Source organism: Pongo pygmaeus, chromosome 13, assembly GCF_028885625.2.
Source record: "Pongo pygmaeus isolate AG05252 chromosome 13, NHGRI_mPonPyg2-v2.0_pri, whole genome shotgun sequence".
Lineage (NCBI taxonomy): Eukaryota > Metazoa > Chordata > Mammalia > Primates > Hominidae > Pongo > Pongo pygmaeus.
Genome location: NC_072386.2, coordinates 127,604,655 through 127,631,097, shown reverse-complemented (window position 1 = coordinate 127,631,097; position 26,443 = coordinate 127,604,655). Strand labels below are relative to the sequence as shown.

Genomic DNA, 26,443 nt, shown 5'->3' with positions numbered 1-26,443 from the left:
GGAGAATGGCGTGAACCCGGGAGACGGAGTGAGCCGAGATCGCGCCACGGCACCCAGCCTGGGCGACAGAGCAAGACTCCATCTCAAAAAGTAACAGTTATAAAAAAAAAAAAAAGTGTCCCACCCCCACGCTACGTTTCGGGCCCCACGGCCCTGGTCCTCGAGCGCAGGTCCCAGCCGCGCAGGCGGCAAAACAAAGAGGGGCGGCCGCGCGGCGAGAGCGGAGACCCCGCGCCCCCTCCGCCCGCGTGGCCCGGCCGGGGTGCGGGGCCCGCGTGTCGGGGCGCAGCCGCCGCCCGCGTGTGCTCGGAGGCCGCGGGGCCCGGCCTCCGGGGTCCTCCCGACCTGCGCCCCCAGCGGCTGCCGCGCCTCGCCAGGCCAGGCCCCGACGTCGTCCTTCCCACGTCGCCCGCGCCAGGCCACGGCGACCCTCAGACTAGCCGAACGCCGAATGGCCCCGAGCACGGGAAGTGCCCGCCCCCCGCGTGCCGCCAGCCAATGGGACGCCAGAAGCCGGGAGGCGCCGAGGCGACGTCGCGTCGCCGCGCCAGGTCTCTAGCAGCTGCCACTGAGCCGCCAGACGGACGCTCGTCTTCGCCCGCCATGGCCGAGAGCGACTGGGACACGGTGACGGTGCTGCGCAAGAAGGGCCCTACGGCCGCCCAGGCCAAATCCAAGCAGGTGCTTTGCTGACTGAGGAGCGGCCGGGCCGGGCGGGGCGGACGCTGGGCCGGGGCCACGGACCGCGGGGCAGGGGGCTCGGGGAAGGGCAGGCGGGGCCTGGGACAGGGCGCAGGGGACGGGGACAAGGCTGGGGTGCCGGGGGCAGGGCGGCGGGGTTCGAGGGGCGGGGCGAATCGCAGGGGTAGGAGGACCGGGCAAGGATAGGGGTGGGAAGGTGGGGGGCGGACCCAGGTGGGGGTGGACGGACCCAGGAGGCAGGGGGCGGGCGACTGGAGGAGGAGAGGAGCAGGGAACGGGACGGGGCAAGGGGCAGGCGATAGGGCCGGGACCAGTGCCAGGGTGGGGCGGGGAGGGGATGGGGCAGGGACTGTTGGTGGGGACAGGTGTGAGGACAGAGGCGGGAGGTGGAGACGGGGGCGGGGACAAGGCTGGGGGCCTTGTGTGAGGATAGGGGACAGAGAACCAGGGTGGGCACTGGGAACGGGGGCAGGAATGGAGGTGGGGACAGGGCTTGGGAGAACAGGGATTAGAGTGGGGGACAGGGCTTAGGACGGGGGTGGGGACTGGGGAAAGCAGCAGGAACCAGCGATGAGGGTGGGGACTTGGGGTTGGGATAGGGCTGGGGGCCATTGGACAGCAGTTGAGGGCCTGGGGCGGGAGACCGGGTACGGGGCAGAGGTTAGTGACCTGAGTAGGAGCTGGGGACAGGGGGTAGGCTCCTCCCTGAGAGTTTTCTCTCTGCCTGGGGCCTGCTTGGTTCTACTGGTCTCCGCTGGTCAGATACTGCCCAAGAAGCCTGCCTGGGTGCATCACAGGCTGTAGAGAGTGCCTGCCTCAGGGGACCCCATGAGCAGGTGGACCCTGTTGCACGGGTGGAAGATGGGCGTGCCCTGAACAGTACTTGTGGAAGGAGATTACCAATGTGGCTGATGGATCTGAGAGTCAGTTGTGAGTCTGATGTAATAGGGAGGACAGTTTAGTCACCGCCTCTGCCTCATTCGTACCCTCAGGTGGCCTAGGGCTGAAGCCTTTGAGGCCAGTTGGGCAAGGATGCGCTGGGGCTCTGGTGACAGGGATTCATTGGTCTGCCCTACCCTTACTGGTTGCACAGTCAAAACCAAATTCACTCTTCTTTTCTTTTAAAGGAAACTTAATGGCCACAAGCTAGGAGTCATGGGAATAATTGTGTGGCAGTATCTGTGAGCAGATCACACTTAGGATGCTCCACAAGTCACTTCTCTGAAGTGGTAGAAATGTTGGCCGGGCACGGTGGCTGATGCCTGTAATCCCAGCACTCTGGGAGGCCAAGGCAGGTGGATCATGAGGTCAGGAGTTCAAGACCAGCCTGGCCAAGATGGTGAAACCCCATCTCTACTAAAAATACAAAAAATTAGCCAGGCGCAGTGGCGGGTGCCTGTAATCCCAGCTACTCGGGAGGCTGAGGCAGGAGAATTGCTTGAACTCAGAGAGCAAAGGTTGCAGTGAGCCGAGATCATGCCACTGCATTCCAGCCTAGGCGACAGAGTGAGACTCTGTCTCAAAAAAAAAAAAAGTTAAGAAATACGTTATATTAATATTCAGTAACTGTAGATGAGATAGCATCACTGTTATTGGTGATGTTTCTGGGGAGCCTGCAGGAGATGCGTCATCTCTGTGTTACTAGGAGCCAGATTCAGGGAGGAAGGCCACACCAGGCCAGCATTTGGTGTTCCTTCCTACTTTTGCAGTAGAGTCCAGCAGAAAAGTAAATCTACGCTAAATATGATTTCTCAAAAAGAATCCACTAACGCATACCAGCTATTCAGGAGGGAGGCTGAGGCCAGAGGCTCACTTGAGCCCAGGAGTTCCAGACCAGCCTGGGCAACGTAGCAAGACCTCAACTCTTAAAAAAAAAAAAAAATCCCTAGTGTGTCTTTCACAACAGCAAAGGAGGTGGTGTTCTCTTAGCAGTTAATTGTGAGTTTCTTAGACATCTGATTGTAGAGGCTTTTGTATAATGAGTTTGGGGTTTTGTTGTGTTTTGTTTTTTTAGACAGTGTCTCACTCTGTCTCCCAGGTTGGAGTGCAGTGGCGTTATCATAGCCCACCACAGCCTCAAACTCCTGGGCTTAAGTGATCCTCCTGCCCTAGCCTCCCTCTACAGGCGTGCACCACAATGCCTGATAATTTTTTTATTTTATTTTTTGTAGAGACAGGATCTTGCTGTGTTGCCCAGGCTGGTCTCGAACTCGTGGCCTCAAGTGATCCTGCTACTTTGGTTTCCCAAAGTGCTGGGATTACAGGCATAAGCCACGGTGCCTAGTTGAGCTTGGATAATTGAACCCAGCACTGCATATCAGTCTTTGGGCACCACTAGTCCTTAGCAGTGTGCTAACTGGCTAACAGCAGGCCTGAATTGGTGTGTGCTGGACACTGTCAAAGCTAATTTTGATCCACTGATGTTTTCTAATTTTCTAGGCTATCTTAGCGGCACAGAGACGAGGAGAAGACGTAGAGACTTCCAAGAAATGTAGGTACTTGTGTTTCCGCTTGCAACATAAGGCTGTGCCATGTGGTCCATGTGCTGGTGGATGTGGTGTGCACGGTGACCCCAGGGACGTTGTTAGCTGAGTGCCTGCCTGCACTGGTGCTGGCTGGAGCCCTGGGAGGCAGCCATCTTCCCAGAGCAGCTCTGGTTGGCATGAGTACAGCTGCCTGTCCTCATAACTGAGAGAAAACTCTGGAAGTCCATGCCCTGAGGTGTGTGAAGTTGGGACAGCCTGGGTTCCCATGTCCCCTTGGGCTCAGGCAGCCTCTGGGGTCTGGTTACCGCTCTGAAACGTTTTTTCTTCAGGTTAATTCCAAACCCTCTCCTCTGCTTTTGCCTCACACCAACTCCAGGGGCTGCTGGCCAGAACAAACAACATTCTATCACCAAGAACACGGCCAAGCTGGACCGGGAGACGGAGGAGCTGCACCATGACAGGGTGACCCTGGAGGTGGGCAAGGTGATCCAGCAGGGTCGGCAGAGCAAGGGGCTTACGCAGAAGGACCTGGCCACGGTGAGGCTGCGCGGGCTCTCACTCCTCCTGGGTTGTGGGTTTGGGGAGGGGGATGGCCGGTGTTCAGATAGCATGGGGAGGGTGGGCTCTACCCCCCTGGTGCCCCTGCAGGGAATGCCTCGGGAAGCCAGGTCAGCCCAGCTCTCACTGCCTGTCGCACAAAACCCAGCTGCGTGTGGGTGCATACCCCAGGGGCCCCAGAAGCTGCTGCTCTCAGGCGACGCTCCGCGCCTGGTTTCACAGCAGTCCTAGTGGAGCTGATGTGTATAAATCTCATCTTCTCTTTAGAAAATCAATGAGAAGCCACAGGTGATCGCGGACTATGAGAGCGGACGGGCCATACCCAATAACCAGGTGCTGGGCAAAATCGAGCGAGCCATTGGTGAGTGTCCCTCCACCCTTCACTGGGTCCACGGGACAGGGAGGCTACCCGCTCCCAGCTGGGGTTGGTGAGAGCAGGATTCGGGGGAAGAAGATGGCCCAGGGGGTCCCCTGTTCTCTGAATTCTGGAGCTTTGCTTCTCCAGGTAGTACAGACTGAGGGATGGTGGGGGCTCTGCAGGCCTCAGGAAACCCCTAAGAGCAAGTGGAGTCTGAGTCCCTTCCCCTTGCCAGTTCCCGTCAGCCTGTGCTGTTGGCCATGGTTCTCTGAGCCTGAGCACAGCGAGTCCGGGCCCTGTCAGCATGGGGCCGGAAGCCAGTTCTGCAGAGGACCCTGGCTCCGGGTCTTCCGGAGAGGGGTGTTCATGCTCTGTTGTCTGAGATGATCAGACTCATCCTCTTCAAAATTAGATGTGAGAACCAGGAGTGCTTGTGTGCTGAGAGCCCAGTGAGGCACGGGAGCGGTGTGCCCCCCCTTCCCTGGGAAGATGTTGAAGAGGGGCAGCGTTGGGGGTGGGGAGGGAGCTGACGCTGCAGTGGCCAGTGGCTGTGGCTCATTTCAGGCCTCAAGCTCCGGGGAAAGGACATTGGAAAGCCCATCGAGAAGGGGCCTAGGGCGAAATGAACACAAAGCCTCGAAATCAGTGCGCTCCAGCTGATCTCGTTCCGCCGGTTCCCCTTGGCCGCCAGCACCGCCGTGGGTCTCCTCACGGGCCGAACGGAACAAGGGGTCCAGCTTGTGGGGGACCCTCCCCAGCCCACTCTTGCTGTCAAACAAACAAAACCTTGCAAAGCGTTGGGTTCTGCTGACTGTTTTTCTCCCTACGTCATGTTCCTCAGATCAGGGTGCAGAACTCCGCCTTCCTGTCCTGGGGTGTCTGCCCAGTAGTGGTTGTGGCTCGGAGGCCTCGGGGAGCTCTGAGCACCACCTTATACAAGGGTGAAGGGTGGAGGCCCAAGGTGGGGAAGGAAGAGGAGTGGTGTCACTGGGTGCTGCTTTCTCTGATGCAGCTCTAAAGAGAAGCTGGGAAAAGTTCCTGCCCTTGGCGCTGGGGCCAGATCATCTAGTCCTGCTCTCAGCTCCCAGGCCCCTAGTTGTGGGGAAAGCTGGTGAATTTTCATGACTGATGCCCGGGAGTGGGCTGCCAGGGGGAGCTCTGAAGGTCTCTCTGCAGGGCCATTTCCTCTTCGCCCATCTGCGTGGACAGTTAGCGGGCACTGGTCAGCCCCATGGCACCTGAAGATGAGGGACGGCGCTAGCCGTGCCTGACCGCCACCCTCTGCTGGGACCTAGTCCCCAGGGCGGATGGGAGCCCAGCGGCTGGCAAGGGTGCTGTGCTGTGCTCTCCAGCACTGCATGGCTCCTGGTGGCAGACGTGTGTTCATGAGGCAGGGTAGGGCTTTCCTGTGGGCAGGAGGGGGCCTGGCTGCACAGGTCTGGGTATCGCTACCCTCCCTGGGAACAGCCACCCACAGCCAGGCCTCAGAGGCCACAAGACCAGGCCCTCACCATGGGCTGTGCCTGAGTCACCCACATGGAGGAGCAGAGCTCTGGGAGCTGAGGTTAATGACATTGACCCTGCGTTAGGACAGCAGTCCTCTGCTGGTGCCCCAGGCCCGGTGACAGCTTCACAGGGTCACCCTCCTGCCCAGGCATGATGGCCAAAGGGAAGGGCTCAGCCGCAGCCCTGAGGCACCCGGTTAGCTGGGCACTGCGACCCACAGCCCTGGGGCACCCGGTGACCTGGGCACTGTGACCCACAGCCCCTGGGGCAGCTCAGGCCTGTACCACAGCAGTGGGCCCAGCTGGGGCACTTCTCTCCTCCGGGCATGCTCCATGCACCCTGTCCCCTAAGGGTCATCTCCTCTGCATGCCCCTGATGCTGTGGGTCAGTTTCACTGTTGTCCTCAATAGATGCAGAGCCCCTAGCTGGTAGGGCCTGCCCCGGCCCTTGTCCTGGGTGGGTCTATGTCCTGATGAGAGAGGGTCCCCTTGTCTCTGGTTCCTGAGCTGCATCCAGAAGCAAGCAGGCGCCCCCTAGCACTAACACTGCAGCCCCCACCCTCACTGGCTGGTAAAGTGTGGACACACTGACTTCACCCTGGGAGCTTGGGCTGCCCTCATGGGCCAGGGTGTTTATTCACAGAGCAACAGAGCACAGGGCAGGGAACGCCCAGGCCTCGGCATGTCCTGAGACCTGCAGCCTGTCCCAGCCTAGGCAGGGCAGGTGTCCGGTCCCTGGCTAGGGTCTGACCAAGTGCTGGATGTCACGTGAGGAAGCGGGGCCTTGTCTGGGGTGGTCTACGGATCACTGGTGACAGATGCCGGGAGGCTGACACCATCCTAGGAGGAGGAAGAGGAGCTTTTTTTTTTTCTTTCTTTCTTTCTTTCGTGAGACGGAGTTTCGCTCTTGTCAACCAGGATGGAGTGCAATGGCACGATCTTGGCTCACTGCAACCCCTGCCTCCCTGGTTCAAGCGATTCTCCTGCCTCAGCCTCCTGAGTAGTTGGGATTACAGGTTCCTGCCACCATACCCAGCTAATTTTTTGTATTTTTAGTAGAGTTGGGGTTTCAGCATGTCAGGCAGGCTGGTCTCAAACTCCTGACCTCAGGTGATCCGCCCACCTCAACCTCCCAAAGTGCTGGGATTACAGGTGTGAGCCACCGCGCCCGGCCAAGGAGGAGGAGCTTTGACAGTGGTGGCTGGGAGAGGCAGGGCAGGGAGGGCAAGGATGGGCCTTGCACAGGTGGGGGCTCCTCCCTGGGGGGTTGTGTCCCACCACTGCCCGCCCTCTAGGGTCACAGCTGAGCACAGAGGCTCCTGCCCACCCATCCCCAGGGGCTCCTACCGCATTGAAAAGGATGTTGTCAAAGCCGGGGGCTGTGGCCTCTCTGTTGCTCTGGAAGGGGCAGCTCCCCCTCTTCTGCAGCCAGCGCCGTCCCCCAAGTCCCAGCAGCACCAGGAGCATGAGCAATAGGAGGGCACTGCCAACCGCAGCTGGCACAGACACGGGTGTGGCTGTGTCCCCTGTGGGCCGTAGGGACACATGAGCCCTCCAAAGCAGCCCCCAGTTCAGGTGTCCGGGTCCAGCCCCCACATCTGAGGCTAAGGAGGAAGCCTGGGGCTGCCTGGTCCCCTCAGCCTCTGCTGGCTCCTGGGGTTCACCCCTATTTCAAAGGCAGAGGGTATTGGTTCTGCTACCACAAGGATGGGGCCTGGCAGGCAGGCAGCTGCTGTCTGCAGACTTGGTGGGGCTCATGGCCCCAGGCGAGATTCTTTCCCTCACCAAGTGAGAGCAGTCAGTGGCTACCCTGACCTGGCTGGCGGTTCCTCCAGGATGGACCTTGCCCTGGGTGTGGGCACAGGGAGCACAGAGGCCACAGCCAGGCAGGGCAGGCCCCAAAGGCTGCACCCCAGGGACAGCCCAGCCTGGGCAGCGGCCCCAGGGGTGAGCAAGGCAGAGTGGGGAGGGCACAGGGCCTGGGCCTGGCAGCTCTCTTGTCCTGTCTGGGTGCAGCATGCTCGCAGCTCCTGGGACCACACGCTGGTAAGCCTGGCAAACCCCGAGCTGGGCTGGCCCCTTGGGCCCTCCTCCGTGCCTCCACTGCAGCCCAGGGCTCACCCGGGCTGGGGGCAGGCTGCTGGCAACGCTGCCCGGCCAGATACTCCACATCATCCAGGGCAATGGGCCCCAGGGCTGGCTGGCTGCCCAGAGTGGCTTCAAACACGATCTGATAGGGAAGGAAAGGAGTCTGTATGGGCCCTGGGTGGAGGAGGAGGAGGCTCCTGGCCCACAGCCGGCCTCACCTGGAACTCCTTGGCACTGGCTACCTCCACCTGGGCCTCCAGCCACTGGTGCCGCCGATGCCCGCCTGCGCCCCACACAGCCAGCTGGCCCTGGGCACTGTGCAGCAGCACCTTCAGCTCCCCCTTGTCTGAGAGCAGGGCCAGGGCGTGTCAGGCCTGAGGTCCTGGGGCTCCTGCACGCCTAACCAGGGGCAGGCTGGGGAGGCCCCCTCCCCACCTCTGCTCCTGGACCCCTGCTGCCCCCATTGCCCAGGCACCCATTGGCCCAGCCAGACTCACAGAAGTGCTCAGGAAAGCCCATGTGATACCAGAAGCGGAGGCAGGAGGCTGGGGTGGCCGGCAGAGGCTCGCTGCGCAGCCAGGCGGCCCGGCCCCCAGGGCCCAGCACGCCAGTTTCAAAGAAGGCAAAGTGGCCTGGGAACAAGAGGAGGCTGATGCCCAGCTGATGGGCAGAGCCAGCCCTCAGGGCCCGAGCAGAGGCTGGGTGAGCAGGGCCTCCTCTGGATGGGGCATGTACTCTGTGGGTGGGCAGCAGGAGGCTAGGTGGCTGTGTGTGCCTCTCCACCTGGCTCCAGTGGGCACATACCTGCCTCTGTACCCAGGGTGTGGTCCACAGGGGGCTGGGGGTAACGAGACGGGGTGGCTCCCCCGCCCCAGTCCCAGCTGTATCCGCCCAGGCTGGGCCAGGCCAGGTGGCTCCAGCCACACAGGCCAGACTCAAAATCACAGGAACCTGCAGGACATGGGTGGGTGAGTGGTGCTGCCACACGGCCTAAGCCCTGGGCACCACTACTACGAAGGGAAAGGGCTAGGCAGTCGCCCCAGAGCAGGGCCGAGGCCACAGCAGGGCTCCCACCTGGCTGAGGGCAGGGCCCGTCCTGGAGGAGCAGATCATCCAGAGCCACGTAGGAGTGTGCCACGTCTGTGGCCACTGCCTCAAACACCACCTGGCGGGTGCAGGGCAGGGCAGCCTCAGCGGGTCCAGGCAGCCCTCGGGGGAGGGGGAGGGGCACCCCACCCTGCACTCACCCTCCAGGCTCGCTCGGCCTGCACGTCCACGCTGCCCAGGCGCCAGGCAAGCCCGCCGTGGGCACTGAGGTTGAGCACCTGGTGCCTCCCGCGCTCCTCCAGGTAGACCCGCAGGGTGCCTGCCAGCAGGGGCGGCCCAGGTCAGCAGTGCGGGGAGAGCACCTGCAGGCCCTGGTCTGAGCTCCCAGGCTCCCGGCCTGGCGGGCGCAAGAGGCTCCTCAGTGGCCTCAGCACAAGGCTGGTGGGGACATCAGGCCAAGCTTCCCTGAGCCCATTGGGGCCCCCTCCCAAAGCCCCTCACCTGGGCTGCGGAGGCTCCCGTGGTACCAGAAGGTCAGACAAGCAGGCTGGGCCAGGGGCCTGTGCTCCTTGGAGGTCAGGGAGGCCGTCTGACCCCGGGGCAGTGCGTCTGGGCTTGTGTCCACCACCATGTAGTGCCCTGGAGGTGCCAGCATCAGCCTGCCAGCCCCTGGCCAGCCCCTTAATCCCTGCCCCTGCCAGGCCCCCATACCTTGGGCTGTCTCAGTGGTATGGTCTGTTGGGGGGCCCCAGGCAGCATGGCCTGAGGCACTGGCCTGCCGCCTCCAGAGACCCTGGCCTCCAGGGGAGAAGCCGCAGTCTGAGTCCTCAAAGGAGCAGTAATTAGGGGCCCAGCAGGGGCCCGGCCGCACGGCCACATCATCCAGCGCCATGGTGCCATGGTATCCGTCCCGGAGGCCCTCGAACAGCAGCTAGGGGTGGAAGGTGTCAGCTGGCCAGGGGCCCTGCTCTGTCCTCCCACCCGGGTGCCAGGCCTCACCTGGTACTGGGCACGGGAGCCAGGCTGGTGGGAAAGGGTGGCCCAGGCCTCATGCCAGCGGTTGCCCTGGGTGCCTGACCGTGACCATAGGGGTGTCTCCTCCCCTTCCCGTCTCATGGCTAGGCGCAGAGTCCCTGCAGGGAGGGGACCAGTCCATAACTGACCTTCCTCCTGTGCCTTGATGGGTGTCAGAGCGGGGGACTCTGAACCCCCGGGGGCCTCCCCACAGGCCCTGCCCTGCTCCCAGGTCCACTCACCAATCTGGGGCCCATGGAGGTGGTACCAGAAGCTGAGACACTCCGTGGGTGCTGTTGGCACCTGGGGCCTGGAGAGCAGGTGGGCGCTGTGGCCCCAGGCCAGGGGGTCTGTGGGGTCCAGGAGCACAAAGTGGCCTGCAGGGGACATGGAGCTGTGCTGCAGAGATGCCCCACTCCCGTCTGAAAGCCACCCCCGGCCTGAGTGGCCTGCAGGGGACATGGGGCTGTGCTGCAGAGATGCCCCACTCCCATCTGAAAGCCACCCCCGGCCTGAGCGCTGTCGTACCTTGGCCTGTGGTGTGGTCGTGGTCAGGCCCGCGGCTCTCCACCCAGCGCCAGTGTGTGTCTGAGAGGTGGCCTGGGTACCAGCTGCATGTGTCCCGCTCAAAGTTACAGGAGACCTCTGGGGGTGGGGCCAGGTGGCGTCACACACCTTCCCCCCTCCCCCTCCAGAGCCCTGAGAAGGTGGAAGCTCCGGGGTCCCTGGAGGAGTGTAAGGGGAGCACCCAGGCGGGAGTGAGGATAGGCAGCAGGAACCTCTGTCTCTCTCGGTGGTCACTGTGGGGCTACAGTCCCTCAGGGTCACGTTGTCCACCCCAGCTCCCTGCTGGTCAGGGCCATCCAAGTCCGCCAAACCGACAAACTCCAGCTTCATGGGGTAGGGGGATGAGGAGGACCGTTAAGTCAGTGCCCGCTCCAGTGGAGCTCCCACTCTGGGCTGCCCTCCTCACCCGGAAGGGCCGGCGGCGGGCCCCTAGAAGGACCTTGTCCACCTTCCAGCTGCCTGCACTGCTGCTCAGGGCCTGCCATGCCAGCTCCCGGGAGCCGTTGTCCACCACAACTAGTGCCAGGAAGCCTGGCCAGCGGGGCAGGGGGCACTGTGGGTTACCCGGCCTCAGACCCCTCCCACTGTGCAGGGAGCACCCAGGGGCTGGCCAGGGAGCTTGCAGAGGGTGGCGGTACCTCGGAGCTGACTCTGTAAATAATAAGCCAGGTGGAGTTCACATCTGGGGCCAGAAGGGCCAAGGAGGGGTGTAAGGACCCGGGCCTCAGCACTTAGCTGCCCCCAGGCCCTCTGCAGAGACAGGAAGTGCCCTAGGGGAAGAGCAAGGTGCTCAGAGCCTCATCCCTTCCAGGGCCCCACTCTCTCCCTCAGGGATCCCCAGTCCAGAGACCCTCTGTAGTGCAGAGGCAGAGCAGAGATCCCTCTGAGGACGCTGCTCACACCCGGGTGGGGGCTTGAGCCTTGGGCCTTGGGCCTCACCAGCAGCAGCTGCACTGGACCCCTGGCTCTCCTGGGCTGAGAGACGCCGCCACTGCAGCCGCCCCACGCTGGCGTCCTCCCAGCCCCCGGCCTCAGGAGACTCAAAGTCTGTGGTGCCTGAAACAGCAGCCGGCACTGAATGGCAGAGTCCTCAGAGTCCTCAGCCTGCCCCAGCGTCTACCCCGTTGGCTGCACAGCAGGAGGTTGAGCCCCTTTACCGCAGGCCTGCTCGTCCTCGCCCCCTGCGCACTGCTCCTCGAAGTCACACAGTTGTTCCGGGGGCACACACAAGTCCCCGCAGGCGAGATGCCCCTGCTTGCAGGAATCCTGGAGCCGCGAGCTGGGCAGCAGGGGCTGGGGGGCTGGGGCCCAGGGCCCAGGAGGCAGCGGCTGCAGGGTGGACACCTCTGTGGGGGCAGAACTGGTGTCAGGTGGCAGGGATGGGGAGTGCTGTGCCTCTCCAGGGCAAGGCAGGGTAGGGCAGAGTCAGCAGGCTCACCCAAGACTGGTCTGCAGTGGTCAGACAGGATGAGGTCGTCCAGACCCACGACGCCCCCTGGGCCTGTCTGCCCGGCCAGGAGGATCTGAGGGCAGAGGGGCTCAGGGGGTGCCCAGCCTGTTTCCCCCTGGGGTCTGGTCCCTGTCCACCCGCAGCGGGTACCTTGTGGGTTCCCCTCCCCTGCCCACAGCGCGGCTCCCCAGACCCCACCCTCTTGCTGTTCCCTACCTGGAAGGGGTGGGTGCTCTGGATGTCAACACGGTCTCGGACCCAGGCGGTCCCCAGCTCCCCTCGGCGCCTCCGCAGCAGGACGGGGGCCTGGGGGGCGCCGGGCCCTAGAGTCTGCAGGAACAGCTGGAGGCAGCCAGCCTCAGACCCGTGCAGGTAGTGATAGAAGACCAGCTGTGGAACCAAGAGCTGGCTGGGGGCCCTGCACCTGGGCAGCCAGCATGGAGGCCCTGTGAGCCCCACCCATCTCACCGAGCACTTAGAGGTGCCTGAGGCTTGGAATTCGGGGCTGGAGAGTATAGCAGGGGTGCCAGGCTCGGCCACGGAGACCAGAAAGGAGCCTGCGGGAAAGGACGGGAGTGGGCCAGGGCCGCTGGGCTGTGGCCACGTGGGCAGGGCCTGGGCCGGGTCCTCTGTGGGCCTCACCCTGTGCACTGTTCCGGCTGTGGTCACGGCGTGGCCAGGAGGGGCGCTCAGGACCACCAGCGCTGTGGTTCCGGGACCAGCCTTCCGAGCGGTTCCATGGGCCCAGGCCTGTCTCAAAGTCGGTGGCTATGTGGCGGCCTAGGGCAGGAGGTGGGCGTGTCAGGGCCACCAGGCAGTGCTTCCTGAAGCCGTATGGCCCCAGCTCCAGGGTGGCCCTGGCAACCACACCCCCAGAAGGACCATCCAAGGATCCAAGGTACCCCCTCCTGGATGAGTGCCAGGGCCCCCACTGAGGCATCCAGTCTCCCAGCCTGGGCCCCCACCCTGGCCTCACCACAGGTGTGTGGGTTCTCATCAGACAGGTCCCCGCAATTGTCTTCCCCGTCGCACAGCTGCTGGGGCTCCACGCAGACCTTGTTCTGGCAGTGGTGGTGTCCCAGGGGACAGCTGGCCTGGGGGGCTGGGTGGGGCAGGGTTAACCCTTCACCGAGGCCCCAGGAGTGGGAGGGCTCTCGGGGGCAGACAGGGTCTGAGCAGGGGAGTGGGCAAGCTGGGGGCCCTCCCGGGGGTGGAACAGGAAGAGCCAGTGCCTTACTGGGTAGACCACAGTCCCAGAACTCTAGGTCATCTAGAGCCACAGCGCCCCTGTGGGTGGCATTTCGGGTGGCAGAGAAGGTCACCTGAAGAGAACAGGCCCTCAGGACCTAAGTCAGGGCCCAGACCCCCCCTCAAGGCCCCCACTCGTCCAGACCCTCCCAGCTCACTCGGAAGTCACCCTGGATGCGGCCTGTGGTCACTGCCAACTCCTGCCAGCCAGGGCCCCAGGGCCCTGTGCTCTGCCACAGAGTCAGGGTCTCTGGGCCATGGGTCAGCTCCAGCCGCAGCTCAGCCACATCTGCAATGTCAGGGGTCCCAGGGCAGCTGCGGCCCTGCTCGTCCCCAGCTGCCCACCCGCCCTCCCCTTGGGCACCCCCCATGAGCCTTGGGGGTCCAGGGTGCACCTCCAGAGGCCGCGTGGTACCAGAGCCTCAGCTTGCAGGAGGAGGCTGCCTCTCGCAGGGTTGGCGAGCGCAGGACTGCGGTGGATGCCTCTTTCCCTTGGTGGGTTCCAACAGCCATGTACCAGCCTGGCCCAGAAAAGAGGTCAGGAGACGGGGCAGGGAGCAAGGAGGGTGTTGGGACAGGGGCGCACAGAGACTCGCCCTGACCTCACCCAAGTCGGTGCCCAGTGTGTGGTCTGAGTGAGGCCCAGGACCCTCCAGTGCGGCCCCCGCCCTGTCTCGGAGCCAGCTGTAGCCTGAGGTGCTAATGTCCCGCCAGCCGCAGGGGTCCTGCTCGAAGTCACAGGCGAAGGGGGCTCCCCGGGTGGGCGAAGCCCCGTGGTAACCTGGGAGAGTGGGTGGTCAGGTGTGCGCCAGACCTGCTCACACTGGCCCTGCCCGCCCATCTGGCCTTGGCTCACCACACTGGGCCTCATCTGAGCAGTCCCTGCAGTCACACACGAAGTTGCACACGGCCTGGCCAGGGCTCCTGCAGTGGTTGGGGACCCAGGCCCAGCCTGAGGACCCTGCTGCTGGGAGGTTGACAGCCAGGTGGCCTGGGGGCAGGGTGACCAGCCATCCCAGCCTGCCTAGGACTAGCCGGTTTAGCACTGGACATCTTTTGTCCAGGGAAGCCCCTCAGACCAGGAGATGGGGCAGGGAGGGGCCGGGACCCACTGAGAACTCCCACCCGGCTCAGGACCAAGCACAGCACATTCCTGTTTCCAGCCCTGAAGAGGCTGGGGAGGGGGCCTGGGCATGCTCGGGGGTGAGGACCTGACCATGGGGCACCCCAAGAAAGGTAGCAGGAACCCAGCGTGCCCAGCAGGGAACTGGGCACTAGGAGGGCGACCCCTAATGGGAGGCATCGATGGGCGGCCCAGGGCCCCCCACAGGCTCCACCCAGTCCAAGGGTGGCAGATGAAGGCTGGCAGAGCTGGGGGTGCCTCTTGAGCCCTTTTGTCCCAGACTGGGAGGGGAGTCTTGCCTCTTCCTTTGCTTGGCAGGCCTGAGGACCCCATGGGCTGATTCCGGGTCACCCCCCTTGCAGGCCGGCCAAGGCAGTACCTTGCAACCCTCCTTCCCTTTGGGGCTCAGGCGTCAGCCCTGGTGCCCGTCAGTGCCACACAGATGGTAGGCTCAGAAGCCAGGGCCCCTGGTCCTGCTTCAGGAGTGGGACCAGACTACTTACCCAGGAACAGGACCAAGGCGGGCAGGAGGTGGCTGGGCAGAGGCATGGCTGGGCCAACTACTTACCCAGGAACAGGACCAAGGCGGGCAGCAGGTGGCTGGGCAGAGGCATGGCTGGGCCAGAGGGAGCAGTGCAGCAGCCACAGGGTGCCTGGGAAGTTCTGTGCGGTTATCAGCCTGCACTGGCCCCACACACTAACTCTGCTGTTAAGTGGAGGGCCCCTCGGCCCGGCCCCACCCAGTGCTGACGGTGCCAAGCATGGGCCGTGAAAGCGGCCCCAGGAGGGGGCCTCTGACCCAGGGTCAGCTCCTACCTGCCCGGCTCCCTCAGACACAAGGTCAGGCTCTTCCACCCTGCCCTGCCCTGCCTGGTGAAGGGGAGGTTCCCACTGGAATGGGGAGGTACCCAGGCACCCCCCAGGACTCTGCTCGGCAGTGTGGGGTGGGCAGAGGCCACCGTGGCCTCTCACTGTGCCTCTGGCAATAGCCTGGTGCTCGCCAAGGTCAGGACTCAACCAGCCCAGTAGCTGCAGGAGTCCAGCACGTGCACCAGAGCTGGTCCCTGCGTTCTCAGCCTCGGGGAACCTGCAAGTCAGGGTGTGGAGGATCACGCTGTCATTCATTCGTCCTGAGCAGCCAGGTGCTGTCCGGTGCCAGACACAGGGTCCCTAGGAGCCCAGAAACTTCGGTTCCTTATGAAACAGACCCATGTTGGGGCAGGGTCTTTGGGGCTGGGGAAGGAGTGTGGTATTTGGAGCCAGGCCCTGTTTGTGATTTCCCACGGTGTGACCTCGGAGCCTGTGTCACTGAGCCTCAGTGTCCCGGTCTGTAAAATGTGGTCATGACAGCACCCGTCTGGAGAGGCTGGCCGGAGGACCAGTGAGCTGACAAAGGCGGGGGTGCCCTGTGTATAACCAGCCCTGGCCCCCAGGGTGCCCCTGCACCACCCCACGGAGTCCCACTGTGTATGGGGCTTCCCAGGGAAAGGCCTGAACCCATGTCCTGCCCACAGCCCTGCCGGGTGCAAGAGGGACCTGGGAGGGGCCTCCAGAGTCAATGTGAGCCTGTGGGGTAGATGCAGCTGTGCGACCTGACCCTGGATACTGGCAGGCCCCATGGGGCTAGTCATGGAAGGAGCCTCAGGGCAGACAGGACACTGGGGAGCCCTGGGATGGGCTCACAGGAGGGAGCACTGGTGGGCGCCCCAGGTCTTGGCCAGCCCGAGGGACCAGGCCCTGATTCCTCTCGCAAGGGCTTGCCGGGCCTCCTCCAAGATGCCTTGGAGGACGATGGCCGTGGGAAGAGCAATTAGGCCATCAGCAGGGCCCCTTTATCAGACCCCAAAGGGCTGAGTGTGCACAGCCACTCCCTGGGGCCACTCCTGTGTTCCCCGACACACCTGCTTTAGTTAGGGTCTGGGGGGCCCTGGAGGTGGTGACGCAAGGTGCGGGAAGCCAAGGATAGAGTTCAGAGACTGGCAGGTGTGGCAACACGTTTAATTCTGTGGTCAGGCTAGCCTGTCTCCAAGGCCTGGTGGACAGCATGTCACCAGGGACTGCCGCAGGAGCAGGCAGGGCCAGCCCCGCAGGAGGAGCGCAGGCAAAGGCGGGGGCTTTGAAGTGGCGGCCGGAGGCAGCACGCCCCGGGCTGGGAGTACTCAGTAGCCGTCATTAGCCCAGGTGACCTCGTAGTCGGGGTACTTGGCTTTGATTTTCTCAGTTGAAATGGCGTGCTGGGCAGGACCATAGGCCTGGAGAGAGAAGATGCCTGCTGGCACCACCTGGACCCTTCAACCCCATGCCCTGGCTCTGGGCATCCAGCCACCAGCCACACCAGAAGCGACTGTAGGAAAGGGACAGGCAGTGCCTGGGGACGCCAAACCCACCATCCCGACCGCCCTTGGGGGCTCCCCTGGGGAGAGGCGACCTCCACAGGCAAGCAAACCTTGATGGTGGATCCTGGGGCCTGAGGCGCCCAGAGGGACGCACGTGGGTCTCATCTGCTGGTGGTTTTTGTGAAGAGCACAGGCGGGGACTCTGAGCTCCACCCAGGTACCGACCGCCTCTGGGGGCCCAGGGCCCAAAGTGCTGGAGGACAGCTAGAGCCCAGCAAGGCCTCCCAGGGCAGGGAGAGGAGACGGCCGGCCATGTCTGGGGGTCTCCGTCCCACCCCTCAGGTCTGGCGTGTGCTCCATGGGGGAATGCAGGAACACAATGGGCCCTGGAGGAAGGGCTCTGCCGCGGACCCTGGGAGAACCCTGGGAAGCCTGTGTGCTCAGCTGGGGCCACGGGTCAGGGCAGCAGGCTCAGGTGGGTCTCGAAGCTGGTACTGGGGCCTCCAGCAGGGCGGGACGGGGCTGAGGCTCACCATGGAGTAGCCGTACACGTGAATCTTCTTGTCCTGACTCTGGTGGGAGATGCGCCCGCCGCCCAGACACTCACAGTCACAGCCCTGCTTCTGCATGTCGCCCGACACTTTGTCGTAGATGTCCGCTGGGATGGGAGGGCGGCCTCAGGACGTGCCTTGGCCGCCCTTGGAGGCCGCGGGAGGAACTCCCAGCCGAAGGGGTCTGAAATCCCAGCTCTGAACAGCCCCTTCCCCAGGGGAGACGAAGCCCCTTGAGGCTGGGACAGGGATGAATGAGAGAAAGAGGGTGGAACCGGGGAGAGCACGGGAACTGGGACTGTTGGGGAGGATGTCAGGCCGTGTCACGCCCTTCCCGCCCAGGACCTCAGCCTGGGTCAAACCTAGCAGGGGCAGGGCTCTGAGCAGAACGCAGTCCGCTACGGCCCGCAGCCCCGCCAGCCCCGCCCCCGCCTCGCCAGGCCCCGCCCCCGCCTCGCCAGCACGGTCTCCGTCCTGCCAGCCCCGCCCCCGCCTCGTCAGCCCCGCCCCCGCCTCGTCAGCCCCGCCCCCGCCTCGTCAGCCCCATCTCCGTCCCGCCAAGCTCCGCCCCCGCCTCGCCAGCACCGTCCCGGTCCCGCCCCCGCCTCGCCAGGCGCGCCCCTGGCACGCCGGCAGGTCCCGCCCTCACCGTGATACTCAGCCCACTTGTAGCCGCGCACGATCTCCTTGCTCTCTGCAGCCGGAGCCCCGGAGCGGGAAGCCGAGTGGACTCGGATCAGCACATACTTGAAAACGCCGTCGGAGTCGATGTCCACATCAGGAATGTGAGCGAGGTCCGCCGCCGCCATGTTCCTCGTCCCAGAGTCCCCTCCTCCCACCCGACCCGGTGGCCGCTTGTACTGCGGGAGGCGGGCTCTGCGAGAGCGACGACCAATCCCGTCGGGGAATGCTTCCCAAGGTCCAGCGCCTCAGCCAATTGTACCACCGACCGAGACACGTGCTGACCAATCGCAATCCAGTTCCTTGCCGCCTTGCGGCTCCGCCAGCCCCGCTTAAAGGAAACGTGGAACCGGGAATGAGTGGTGATTAAATCCAGCCAACGGAAAAGTTCCTCTCCAGCGGGGTCCGGTGGCACCCTTGGAACGGGGCAGTTAGGCGGCCCGCGAGGCTGGGGCAACGAGAGAGGCCTGAGGGACGTGCCAGCCCTGACCTCCTGTCCCGCACGTAGTCCGAAGACCACCCTCCCCGTGGCCCCCACCGCCCAAAAGCCTCCCTCTCTACCCCCTCCACCGCCCAAAGGCCTCGCCTCTCCCCCTCCACCGCCCGAAGGCCTCCCTTTTTCCCCCTTCCACTGCCCGAAGGCCTCCCCCTCCCCGCTCTCCACCGCCCGAAGGCCTCGCCCTCTACCCCCTTCCACCGCCCAAAAGCCTCCCTCTCTACCCCCTCCACCGCCCAAAGGCCTCGCCTCTCCCCCTCCAACGCCCGAAGGCCTCCCTTTTTCCCCCTTCCACTGCCCGAAGGCCTCCCCCTCCCCGCTCTCCACCGCCCGAAGGCCTCGCCCTCTACCCCCTTCAACCGCCCAAAGGCCTCCCTCCCTCTCTACCCCCTCCACCGCCCGAAGGCCTCCCCCTCCCCGCTCTCCACCGCTCGAAGGCCTCGCCCTCTACCCCCTTCCACCGCCCAAAGGCCTCCCTCCCTCTCTACCCCCTCCACCGCCCGAAGGCCTCCCCCTCCCCGCTCTCCACCGCCCGAAGGCCTCGCCCTCTACCCCCTTCCACGGCCCGAAGGCCTCTCCCTCTCCCCTCTCCACCGACCGAAGGCTTCCGTCCCCAACCCCGCTACCCGTACAAGGAGGCAACAGCAGCCGCTACATTCAAGTTCTATTTTACTTGGTTCGAAAGCTCTTGCCCCCTGGAAATTATTTCGGTCCAGGGGCGTTCCTGGCCGGCCCTCAGGGGTGGGGCCGAATGCAGAGGCCCCGGGGTAGGGGGCGCGGGGCGCGGGGCGCGGCGGCGGGTGGGCAAGCGGGACGCCTGGCTGGTGCAGACGCGCGGGGACGAGATGGGTGCGCCGGGTGCGAAAGCAGGAGCGGAGGCGGGGGTGCCCAATTTCTCTCACTTGGTGCCCCCTCCCCTGGCTCCAAAGTAGGGCTGGGGACTCCAGGAGGGCCCTTGCGTTTGGCCTCCACCCCTCTCCCGGATACCCCACCCTCCAGAGAGCTCTGGGCGCGAACCAGGGTGCACTTCGGGGACAGGTGGAGGCCGGGCCGCCGGGCTTGCGCCTCCACGCCCGCAGTACGGGGTGCGGCCAGAGCGGGTGTGCGGGGACCTCTCGGGACAGGTCAAGCCCCTCGGGTGGGCTTCCACGCTTCCCAACTAGCTCTCTCCCTCACCTGCTCGCACCACGCTTTGCCCTCCAGGCTCCCACCTGGGAACACCCCCTGTCCCTTGGTCCTTCCTCTCCTAGCCAGGTGTCAGCTCTGGCCAGGCCCACGTGCTCTGCTTCCCCTGTTCGGGTCCCTTGCTCCTTCGGCTGGGAGACTTGCATATCGGCCTGAAGACCTCCCTGCGGCTTTTCCCAGCTCCTGCAGGGCCCAGACTGCAGCGGCTGGAGGCGAAGGGACGGCAGGGCGCGTGGCGTGGTTAGTGTGCTGGCTCCGACCAGCGGGAACGCACCGCGCACCGTCCGCCCTGCCCACCGCCTCGGCGGGACGCGCTCGCTCACACGGACGCACAGAGGTCGACCAGGGTGTTCTCCAGAGAGGAGGCAACACAGCCGCGGGAGGCGGGGCGGGGCGTGTTTAAAGTGACAGACTGGGCTTTGGTTACATCGGGCTCCTGGACGAGGGGAAACCGGAGTCGGGGAGGCTCCAGCGGGAGCCCCAGGGACCGACGGGAACCGGATCTGTACGGGTGGGGTCTGTGCAGTAGTGACCCCTCCGAGTGAAGGCAGAGCTGGGCGGTCCTCAGGCCCACCCCGCCTCCCAGCGGGGAGCACCGAGGGCGAGGACCGACTTCTTCTGGGGATCCTCGAGGGCGAGCTGGGAGAGGGAGGAGGCCCAGAGGAGGGACAGGGGTTGCTGGGGGCGGGAAGGCGAAGGGTCCGTGAGGAACACTACGGGGCGAAGGGCCGGGGGGTGGGGGCCTGGGCGGAGCTGGAGGCCGTACTGAGCGGAGCTTGGAGGGCTGGGGAATTAGAGGCGGGGCCTAGAAGAAGTCGGGGTGGGGCCCTGGATGGGCCGGGCGGGGCCTGAGTGGGCAGGGCAGGGTTCGGGCCAGCGCCTGGGCTAGGCCTGGTGGGCCCAGCGCCTCACATGATGTCGTCCAGCAGGTTGGCGCTGGCCACCCAGTCGAGCGCGCGCGGCTCGGAGGCGGCCATGATCATGCACATGAAGGGGCGGCCGGTGCGCCGGTCCGTGGGGTAGATGGTGGTGGGCGTGAAGCGCCTGTTGGCCTCGACGAACTCGCAAAGCTGCTCGTAGACGCGCGGGAACTCGTGGCGCAGGAAGACGCCGCGCAGCCGCAGCTCGCGCTGGATGTGGATGAAGGCCACCTCGCGCGCGCGCCGGCCCGCCTCGCCGTCCTGATCCAGGCCCGCCGTGCCCGGCGGTGGCGTCAGGATCAGCGTCTCCATGTCGGGCTCGCGGCTCCGCGCCGGGGGCGGACGCGCGGGGCTGCCGGCCGCCAGCGCTACCTTGGCGAACTTGCGCACTGTTGGCCCGTGGCTGCGTGGCGCGGGCGCGGGCAGGGCGGGTGTCCCCGGGGGCGCGGTGCCGGGTCCCACGGCCACGGACACGCTGAGCAGGAAGCACTCTGCCGGCTCGTAGAGGCGCCCAGCGGCCGCCAGCTCGCGCGCGTAGCTGCCCAGGGGCGCCGCGTGTGTGGCCAGCTCACGCAGCGATAGGTAGGTGGGAGATAGCAGCAGCCCCTCCAGGCCAAATCGCAGGAAGTTGTCGGCCGAGCCTGGACTTGGGAAGCCCAGGAAGAGCACGCCGCGGCCGCGCGACAGGAAGCCGACACGAGCGATGCGCGAGAAAGCGCGGTGCACCGGGCCGCTGTCGCGGCAAAACTGCAGCACGTGGCGGCACACGCTGCCCACGCGGCCGTACAGGCAGCGCGCCTTGTGGGCGTCCCAGTCCTCGCGGCGGCACAGGCGCGAGCAGTAGTAGGTGTAGCAGCTGTGGCAGGACTTGAAGTAGAGGCAGGCGTTGAACATGGTCTCGGTGCGCCGGCAGCGCGCATTGGAGCAGGTCATCAGGTCGTCCTCGTCGGCGCTGGGTTCGGGGGACGCGTCGGCCGCCTCTCCCGGGGCCGCGGGCTCCTCGGCGCTGCCGGCCGAGGCGGGGGGCGAGCGTGGCGGCGCCAGCGCGGGGGCTCCAGAGCCCGCGGGCCGCGAGTCCAGCAGTCGGCGCAGTTGGGGGCCCAGGCAGTCGGCCGCGGGCTCTGAGGCCTGGCCGGCGGGGGGTCGCGAGTCGATTACCAGGTCCGTGATGAGTTCGTCCAGCTGCTCTAGGCTCCGCTGGCGGCCAGAGGTGGGGCCGTCGGGGGCCGCGTGGGGAGGTGGCCGCATGCGGCCCCCGGGCAACTCCCAGGCCCTGGCGCTCGGGCGCTCGGTGGCGCGCAGGTCATTGTCAGTGATGGTGATCTCGGGCGTCACGTACCAGTTGCGGCCCAGGCCCTCGCCCGCGCGACCCTTCTCCGTCAGCGACGTCTCGGACAGGGACAGTGCAGCGTAGCGTCTGGGCGAGGTGGACAGGTTCACGACGACGGGCGGGCGCCGGCCTTCGGGGGACACGCCTCGCGGCTCCCGCACCTCGCGCCCCAGCAAGTTCTCGTAGCTGCGGCCGCGGCCCAACGGGTCTTCTCGGCGCGGCCCCGGGGCCAGAATGTTGTCCCAGGAGCGCGAGTAGTGGCGGCTGTCGGTGACCAGCCGGGGCGGACTGGTGCCGGTGCCGCCGTGCCAGGAGGCGAGCAACGGGTCCGGGTCAGAGGGCGGCACCACTTGCAGGGTGCGGTAGGGTCGCGGGCCCCAGTCAGCCCAGGCCGGGCTGCTGCGCGGGTGCGGGTACGTCCGAGCCAGGACGTCGCGCTCGCGGTACCTTCCGAAGTCCTCCGTGTAAAAGGGGCGGGCAGTGGAGTGGGCCCGGGGCTCCTCGGGGACATAGCGGGGCCCGTAGGGCAGGCCGTAGGCTCGGGGAGCCTCCCCATAGTAGGAACGGGAGGGCGGTTCCTGGATTGGGAAGGTGCGCACCTCTCCTGCGTAGTAGCCGCCCATGCGCCTTGGACTGGGCCCTGGGAGCTCCTCGGCCGGATAGGGCCTGGGGCAGTAGGCGTCGAAGGTTGGGCCGGGACTGGCCGCAAAGCTGCCCCGGAAGCCTTGGGGCTCCTCTGTATAGAAGAACTGGGTAGGACCCGGCGGGGTGGTGAAGGGCAGACTGCGGCGCTCCGCGTAGTCCCGGGGCCCAGGCAGGGGCCCGTCGCAGTAGAACGCCCGGGGATCCGCACAGTATGAGTCGCTGGGCGTCGGGGTGCGCGACAGCGCCATATGGCGGGGCCCGGGCACCGTGAGGCCGTGGAACTGCGGGGCGGGGCGGGCCCAGGGCGCGGCCTCGGCGGGCCCGCAGGACCGCGAGCCCCGGGCGGCGTGCTGGAGCACTGCGTCGTCTGGCTTGATGTCCAGGCGGCAGCGCACGTGGGGGGCGGGACCCGCGGGTGGCTCGGGCGGTGCGCAGCGGCCCGTGGCGGCGCACAGGGGCGCGATGCGGCCGGGGCCGCCCCTCTGCGGCTGCAACTTGATGGGATGTAGCTCGTTGGCAAGGGCGCGGAGCGCCGGGTACGCGGGCTCCCGGCGCGGCGATGCCTCGGCCCGCGCCGCACGCTGGGCCTCCCGCCCTCGGCGGGGCAACACCGGCGGCGAGGCGGGCGCGGGCGTCAGGCCCGGGGGCGCGCGGGGCGCGCTCTTGGAGCGGGCGCGGCGGCGTGGCTCGGCCTCGCGGGTCCGGGCGCGCGGCACAGCGGACTCCGGGGGCGGTGGCTCCGGCAGGGTCTCCATGGCCGGCCCGTCCAGCGCCTCCAGGAAGTCGAAGCTGCGGCAGTGGCGCTTGTTGAAAGGCGCGGGCTCAGCAGGCCGGGCCACGGATCGCTCACATGGCGAGCGCTTGGACGCGGGTCCCGGGGTCGCCACCTTGATGTCCTGGTACACGGTCGACACCAGCAGGTCCGGAGGGTCCGTACGGGTCATCTTAAAAGAGGTCCCCAGGCTGGCGGCTCCAGCTCACACTGCCTTGCGGGGCTTTTGCCCTGGGGGGAGACGCGGGTCAGGGCGGCCCCCTCCGCAGCCCAGGCCCCGCTACTCCCCCACGCTGGCCCGGCTTACCTGGGGCGCAGCGGGCGGAGCAGCCCTGGCTGCGGGCCTGGGCCGGGAACGCGGGCGCTTCCTCCATGCCGGGGTCAGAAGCACCTGCGGGAGGAACCCAGCTGTCCAGGTGCTCGTCCTGCCCCTCCCCCGTCCTCTCCCTGCGATGGGGCGGGCGGGCCAGAAAGGCTTAGTCGTGGCTGTGGTTCCCGCGGCGGGAGCTCCTGCGTGAAACTCCAGGGCCTCCCCTCCCCCGACTAGTGACGGCGGGGTCGGCTCGGGTGGACCCCTTTCCGGATGGGGTAGGGGAGTGGGGGCGTGGTCCTGGGGCTGCGCCCTCTGGTGTCCGCAGCTGGAAGGACGGGCCGCATTTGGGCCTTATTTATAGGTGTTGACCCAGGAGACGTCAGTGACTGCGCCCCCGTCACAGCGCCCACTGCAGAGCGACCCCTCCGATCGCGCACAGTCGAGGGCAAGTCCCTGGGTCTCAGACTTAGCCATCTCTGCACCAAGTGGGTGACACCAACCACCCCACCTGCTGGCCAGGCCGAGCACAGAGCCCCGCCCCCAGCACTGCAAGGACGCACGCCTAGGTGCCCTCAACTTCCCGTGAGCCCCAGGCCAGAAAAATGCCCCCAGAGAGCATACCTGGGCCCTAAATCTCCCTTTCCTTTGCCGACACCTTTTCTGACCCCAAGTATCTTTGGGTGGTTGAAACAAGGCCCCAGCTTTGTGTAAACGCACAGGACATCCCTCTAGGGTTTGCATGGCAGTCCCAAGCCATCGAGCTACGAGCTCGTGGCAGCCCCTCTCCTCTGAGCTGCGCACCAGGCCCGGAAGCTGCCCACTGGGGGTGGGCAGGGTGGAGGGTGGGGGAAGCCCCACTGTTTTGCAAGAGAGGGCCCTCCCCATTTCGCTCAGAAGGTTCCATGGAAACCTGCGTTTCTTAGGGCCCCACGCTGCAGGCTGGCCAGGGTTCAGATGTGGGCTGCCAACCCCTCTGTGGTCCCAGAGCCAGCTTGGGGGTGCGTCAGAGAGTGGCCACAGGCCTGGCCTCTGCACACCCAACACCTGGTCTGGGGGGTCTACCCCAGAGTGAGCTGGGGAAAGCGGGTACCTGGCCAGGCCCCTTGCAGGGCAGAACCTCAGGTGGATGGGCCTCTCGGGGTCTGGCCGGGTCCCCTCTCTGTGTCCCAGGTGTGCAAGGGCTTCCTGCTGGCAGGGCTGTTTTTCTGGGTCAGGGCCACGAGTCCCAGGCCTTGTGCCTATCCCAGCCTCCCCCACCCACCCCATCTCCCTCCTCCACCCCACCCGTGGCAGGACTGTCTACCCTCCTGCTCCCTCTTTCATGCTAAGCTCAAGGCCAGGCCGGAATCCGGCCGGATGACAGGGTGTGAGGCTCCACCCCAGGGAGATGACAGTCAGCCTTGCTGGCTGCGGCTGTTGGTGACAACCCCTCCCGTGGGGATGGGGGTGGGGTCGGCCCTCTCCTGGGCCCAAGGCCTTCTGGAACCCACGGAGATGGCTGGCGGCCTTCCCCACCTCCCAGCCCAGCCTTGCCTTGCCCTGGCTAGGAGCGGCCCTTCAAGGGATACAGCCGGTGTTGCCTGGGGGCGGGGACTCCCCATCCTTTCGGCTGCCCTAAGGCAGCCTCCCCGACCCATGACAGTGACACACTCAGCAACTCGGCCCCTAGCCCCTTACCTGGGTGCTGCTCCGGCTGTGCCCAGGTGGGCTGTGCCACCCCCAGGTCGGCTCCTCTGTGTCCCCGGCACTGCTGCGTCCCCGGCACCGGCAGAAGCTTCCAGGCAGCAGCGCGTATCCTGGCCTGGCTGCTCAGTGCTGCCCCCGATGGCAGCTGAAGGTGCTGTGCTTAAAGGGGCCGCACCCAGTGGGGGCTGCACTGTGGAGCTGGGGATCGTGAGCTGCACTGGCTCCAATTTGGGGCTGTGCAGAGCACAGGGTCCCTGCAGCACCCCCAAGACACAGACCTCACTGTCTAAACAGGAGCCCTGTGGCGTGGAGCAGCCTGCCAGTCCCGTCAGTGTCACCCCAACATACTTGCCTTAGAGGAGGGGCCGAGCCCTGGCCTGGGTTGCAGAGATTGGTCAGGGGCATCTTGGAATTCGCATCTCCTGTCAGGCGAGGCAGGAGCAGATGGGCTACTCTCTGCCCCACTGGCTCTCCCCAGGCCCTATCTGCTTCAAGGCTGCCAATGCCAAAATCTTGGCGGGGACCTGGGGCCAGATGGCCCCTGCAGCCTCTCGTGTCTCCAGGATGCCATCCTCTCTGGGTGAGGCCACTCCTGCATCCGGTGTTCCTGCCAGCCTGGGAAGGCCTGCACGTGACCTACCATACCTGCCTGGTAATGTCCTCGTCCCACTCTGCCAGCCCCTCCCCAAGGCATTGAGCCTGGGAACCGTCTAGCTTGGCAGAGGGGTGGGGAGCGGATGCCCTTGGCTCTGAAGGGCAGGACCTACCCCATTCTGTACTGTTCAAAGCAGGGCCCACTGAAACCCCAACATAGCCGTCCATGGTGCGATCCTGGCAAGTTCACGTACTGTCGACCCATCCCCACACCAGGGGAACCCCTGAACCCGGCCCTGACCTCATGGGCTGTGGGCTAAGGAGCCAGGCTAAGCTTGCTGTGGGCCACAGCACCTGCTCAGGGACTGCAGTGATTGCCCCACAGCCTGGGGCCACAAAGCTCCCAGGCAGAGGAGCCTCCAGCTTGGCCACCTCCTCCCCTTCACTAGCACTCTCTTCCTGCCCGCCCTGCAGGGTTCTCATGGCAACAGTAGCTGTGGGGGTGGAGGCTGGGCGCTGCTGACAGCTGGAGGGGGCAGGGGCCTGAAGGCGGGGGGCAGGGCTGCAGGCGGCTGCCTGGGAACCTTGCAGAGTGGACTTCCACCTCCTGGGGCTGAGGACCCCAAGCGTGCTGGGTGCAGCTGCTGAGCCCTGGCACAGGTGGGCTGGGATGTACCCAGGGTGTGGCCAGACTTGGTGGGATGTCCTCACACCACTGCTGGGCAGCCTCCTGCCTCAGGGGACTTCCCTGCCAACCCATGGTAGCCTGGGCCCGGGGCAGCGGGAGC

At 65.6% G+C, this 26,443-nt stretch overlaps 4 protein-coding genes across 8 annotated transcripts; 1 reads left to right on the top strand and 3 right to left on the bottom strand.

Moving 5' to 3' along the window:
• The first annotated feature begins 285 nt into the window (after positions 1–285).
• On the top strand, positions 286–4,901 carry EDF1 (endothelial differentiation related factor 1). Its single transcript, XM_054502374.2, has 5 exons — positions 286–681; positions 3,142–3,193; positions 3,565–3,725; positions 4,014–4,107; positions 4,669–4,901. The coding sequence occupies exons 1-5, from the start codon at positions 499–501 to the stop codon at positions 4,728–4,730; spliced, it is 552 nt and encodes a 183-aa protein (XP_054358349.1). The 5' UTR covers positions 286–498; the 3' UTR covers positions 4,731–4,901.
• A 1,316-nt stretch (positions 4,902–6,217) lies between these two features.
• Positions 6,218–14,760, bottom strand: MAMDC4 (MAM domain containing 4). Its single transcript, XM_063650143.1, has 27 exons — positions 14,715–14,760; positions 13,880–14,095; positions 13,631–13,804; positions 13,419–13,544; positions 13,182–13,312; positions 13,013–13,097; positions 12,752–12,877; positions 12,418–12,555; positions 12,244–12,332; positions 11,992–12,165; positions 11,764–11,848; positions 11,483–11,671; positions 11,265–11,381; positions 10,964–11,095; positions 10,287–10,403; positions 10,001–10,135; positions 9,744–9,877; positions 9,456–9,675; positions 9,246–9,383; positions 8,945–9,063; positions 8,772–8,862; positions 8,502–8,648; positions 8,195–8,329; positions 7,916–8,043; positions 7,731–7,839; positions 6,957–7,135; positions 6,218–6,449 (listed from the first exon to the last, which is right to left on the bottom strand). Exons 1-27 carry the CDS (start codon positions 14,758–14,760, stop codon positions 6,408–6,410), a joined length of 3,522 nt encoding a protein of 1,173 aa, XP_063506213.1. The 3' UTR covers positions 6,218–6,407.
• A 1,363-nt stretch (positions 14,761–16,123) lies between these two features.
• On the bottom strand, positions 16,124–18,966 carry PHPT1 (phosphohistidine phosphatase 1). Of its 5 annotated transcripts, XM_063650086.1 has the most exons (5): positions 18,809–18,842; positions 17,683–18,045; positions 17,016–17,140; positions 16,593–16,647; positions 16,124–16,398 (listed from the first exon to the last, which is right to left on the bottom strand). In XM_063650086.1, the coding sequence occupies exons 2-5, from the start codon at positions 17,840–17,842 to the stop codon at positions 16,364–16,366; spliced, it is 375 nt and encodes a 124-aa protein (XP_063506156.1). In that variant the 5' UTR covers positions 17,843–18,045; positions 18,809–18,842; the 3' UTR covers positions 16,124–16,363. The 5 variants fall into 5 exon arrangements, with proteins under 5 accessions (XP_063506156.1, XP_063506154.1, XP_063506153.1 ...); XM_063650084.1 differs by lacking the exons at positions 16,593–16,647; positions 18,809–18,842 and adding an exon at positions 18,843–18,966; XM_063650083.1 differs by lacking the exons at positions 16,593–16,647; positions 18,809–18,842 and adding an exon at positions 18,843–18,876 and having other exon boundaries at positions 17,683–18,162.
• Positions 18,863–26,327, bottom strand: AJM1 (apical junction component 1 homolog). The gene is made up of 3 exons (XM_054502360.2): positions 25,053–26,327; positions 23,370–23,453; positions 18,863–23,293 (listed from the first exon to the last, which is right to left on the bottom strand). The coding sequence occupies exon 3, from the start codon at positions 23,232–23,234 to the stop codon at positions 20,304–20,306; it is 2,931 nt and encodes a 976-aa protein (XP_054358335.1). The 5' UTR covers positions 23,235–23,293; positions 23,370–23,453; positions 25,053–26,327; the 3' UTR covers positions 18,863–20,303.
• Positions 26,328–26,443: the final 116 nt, after the last annotated feature.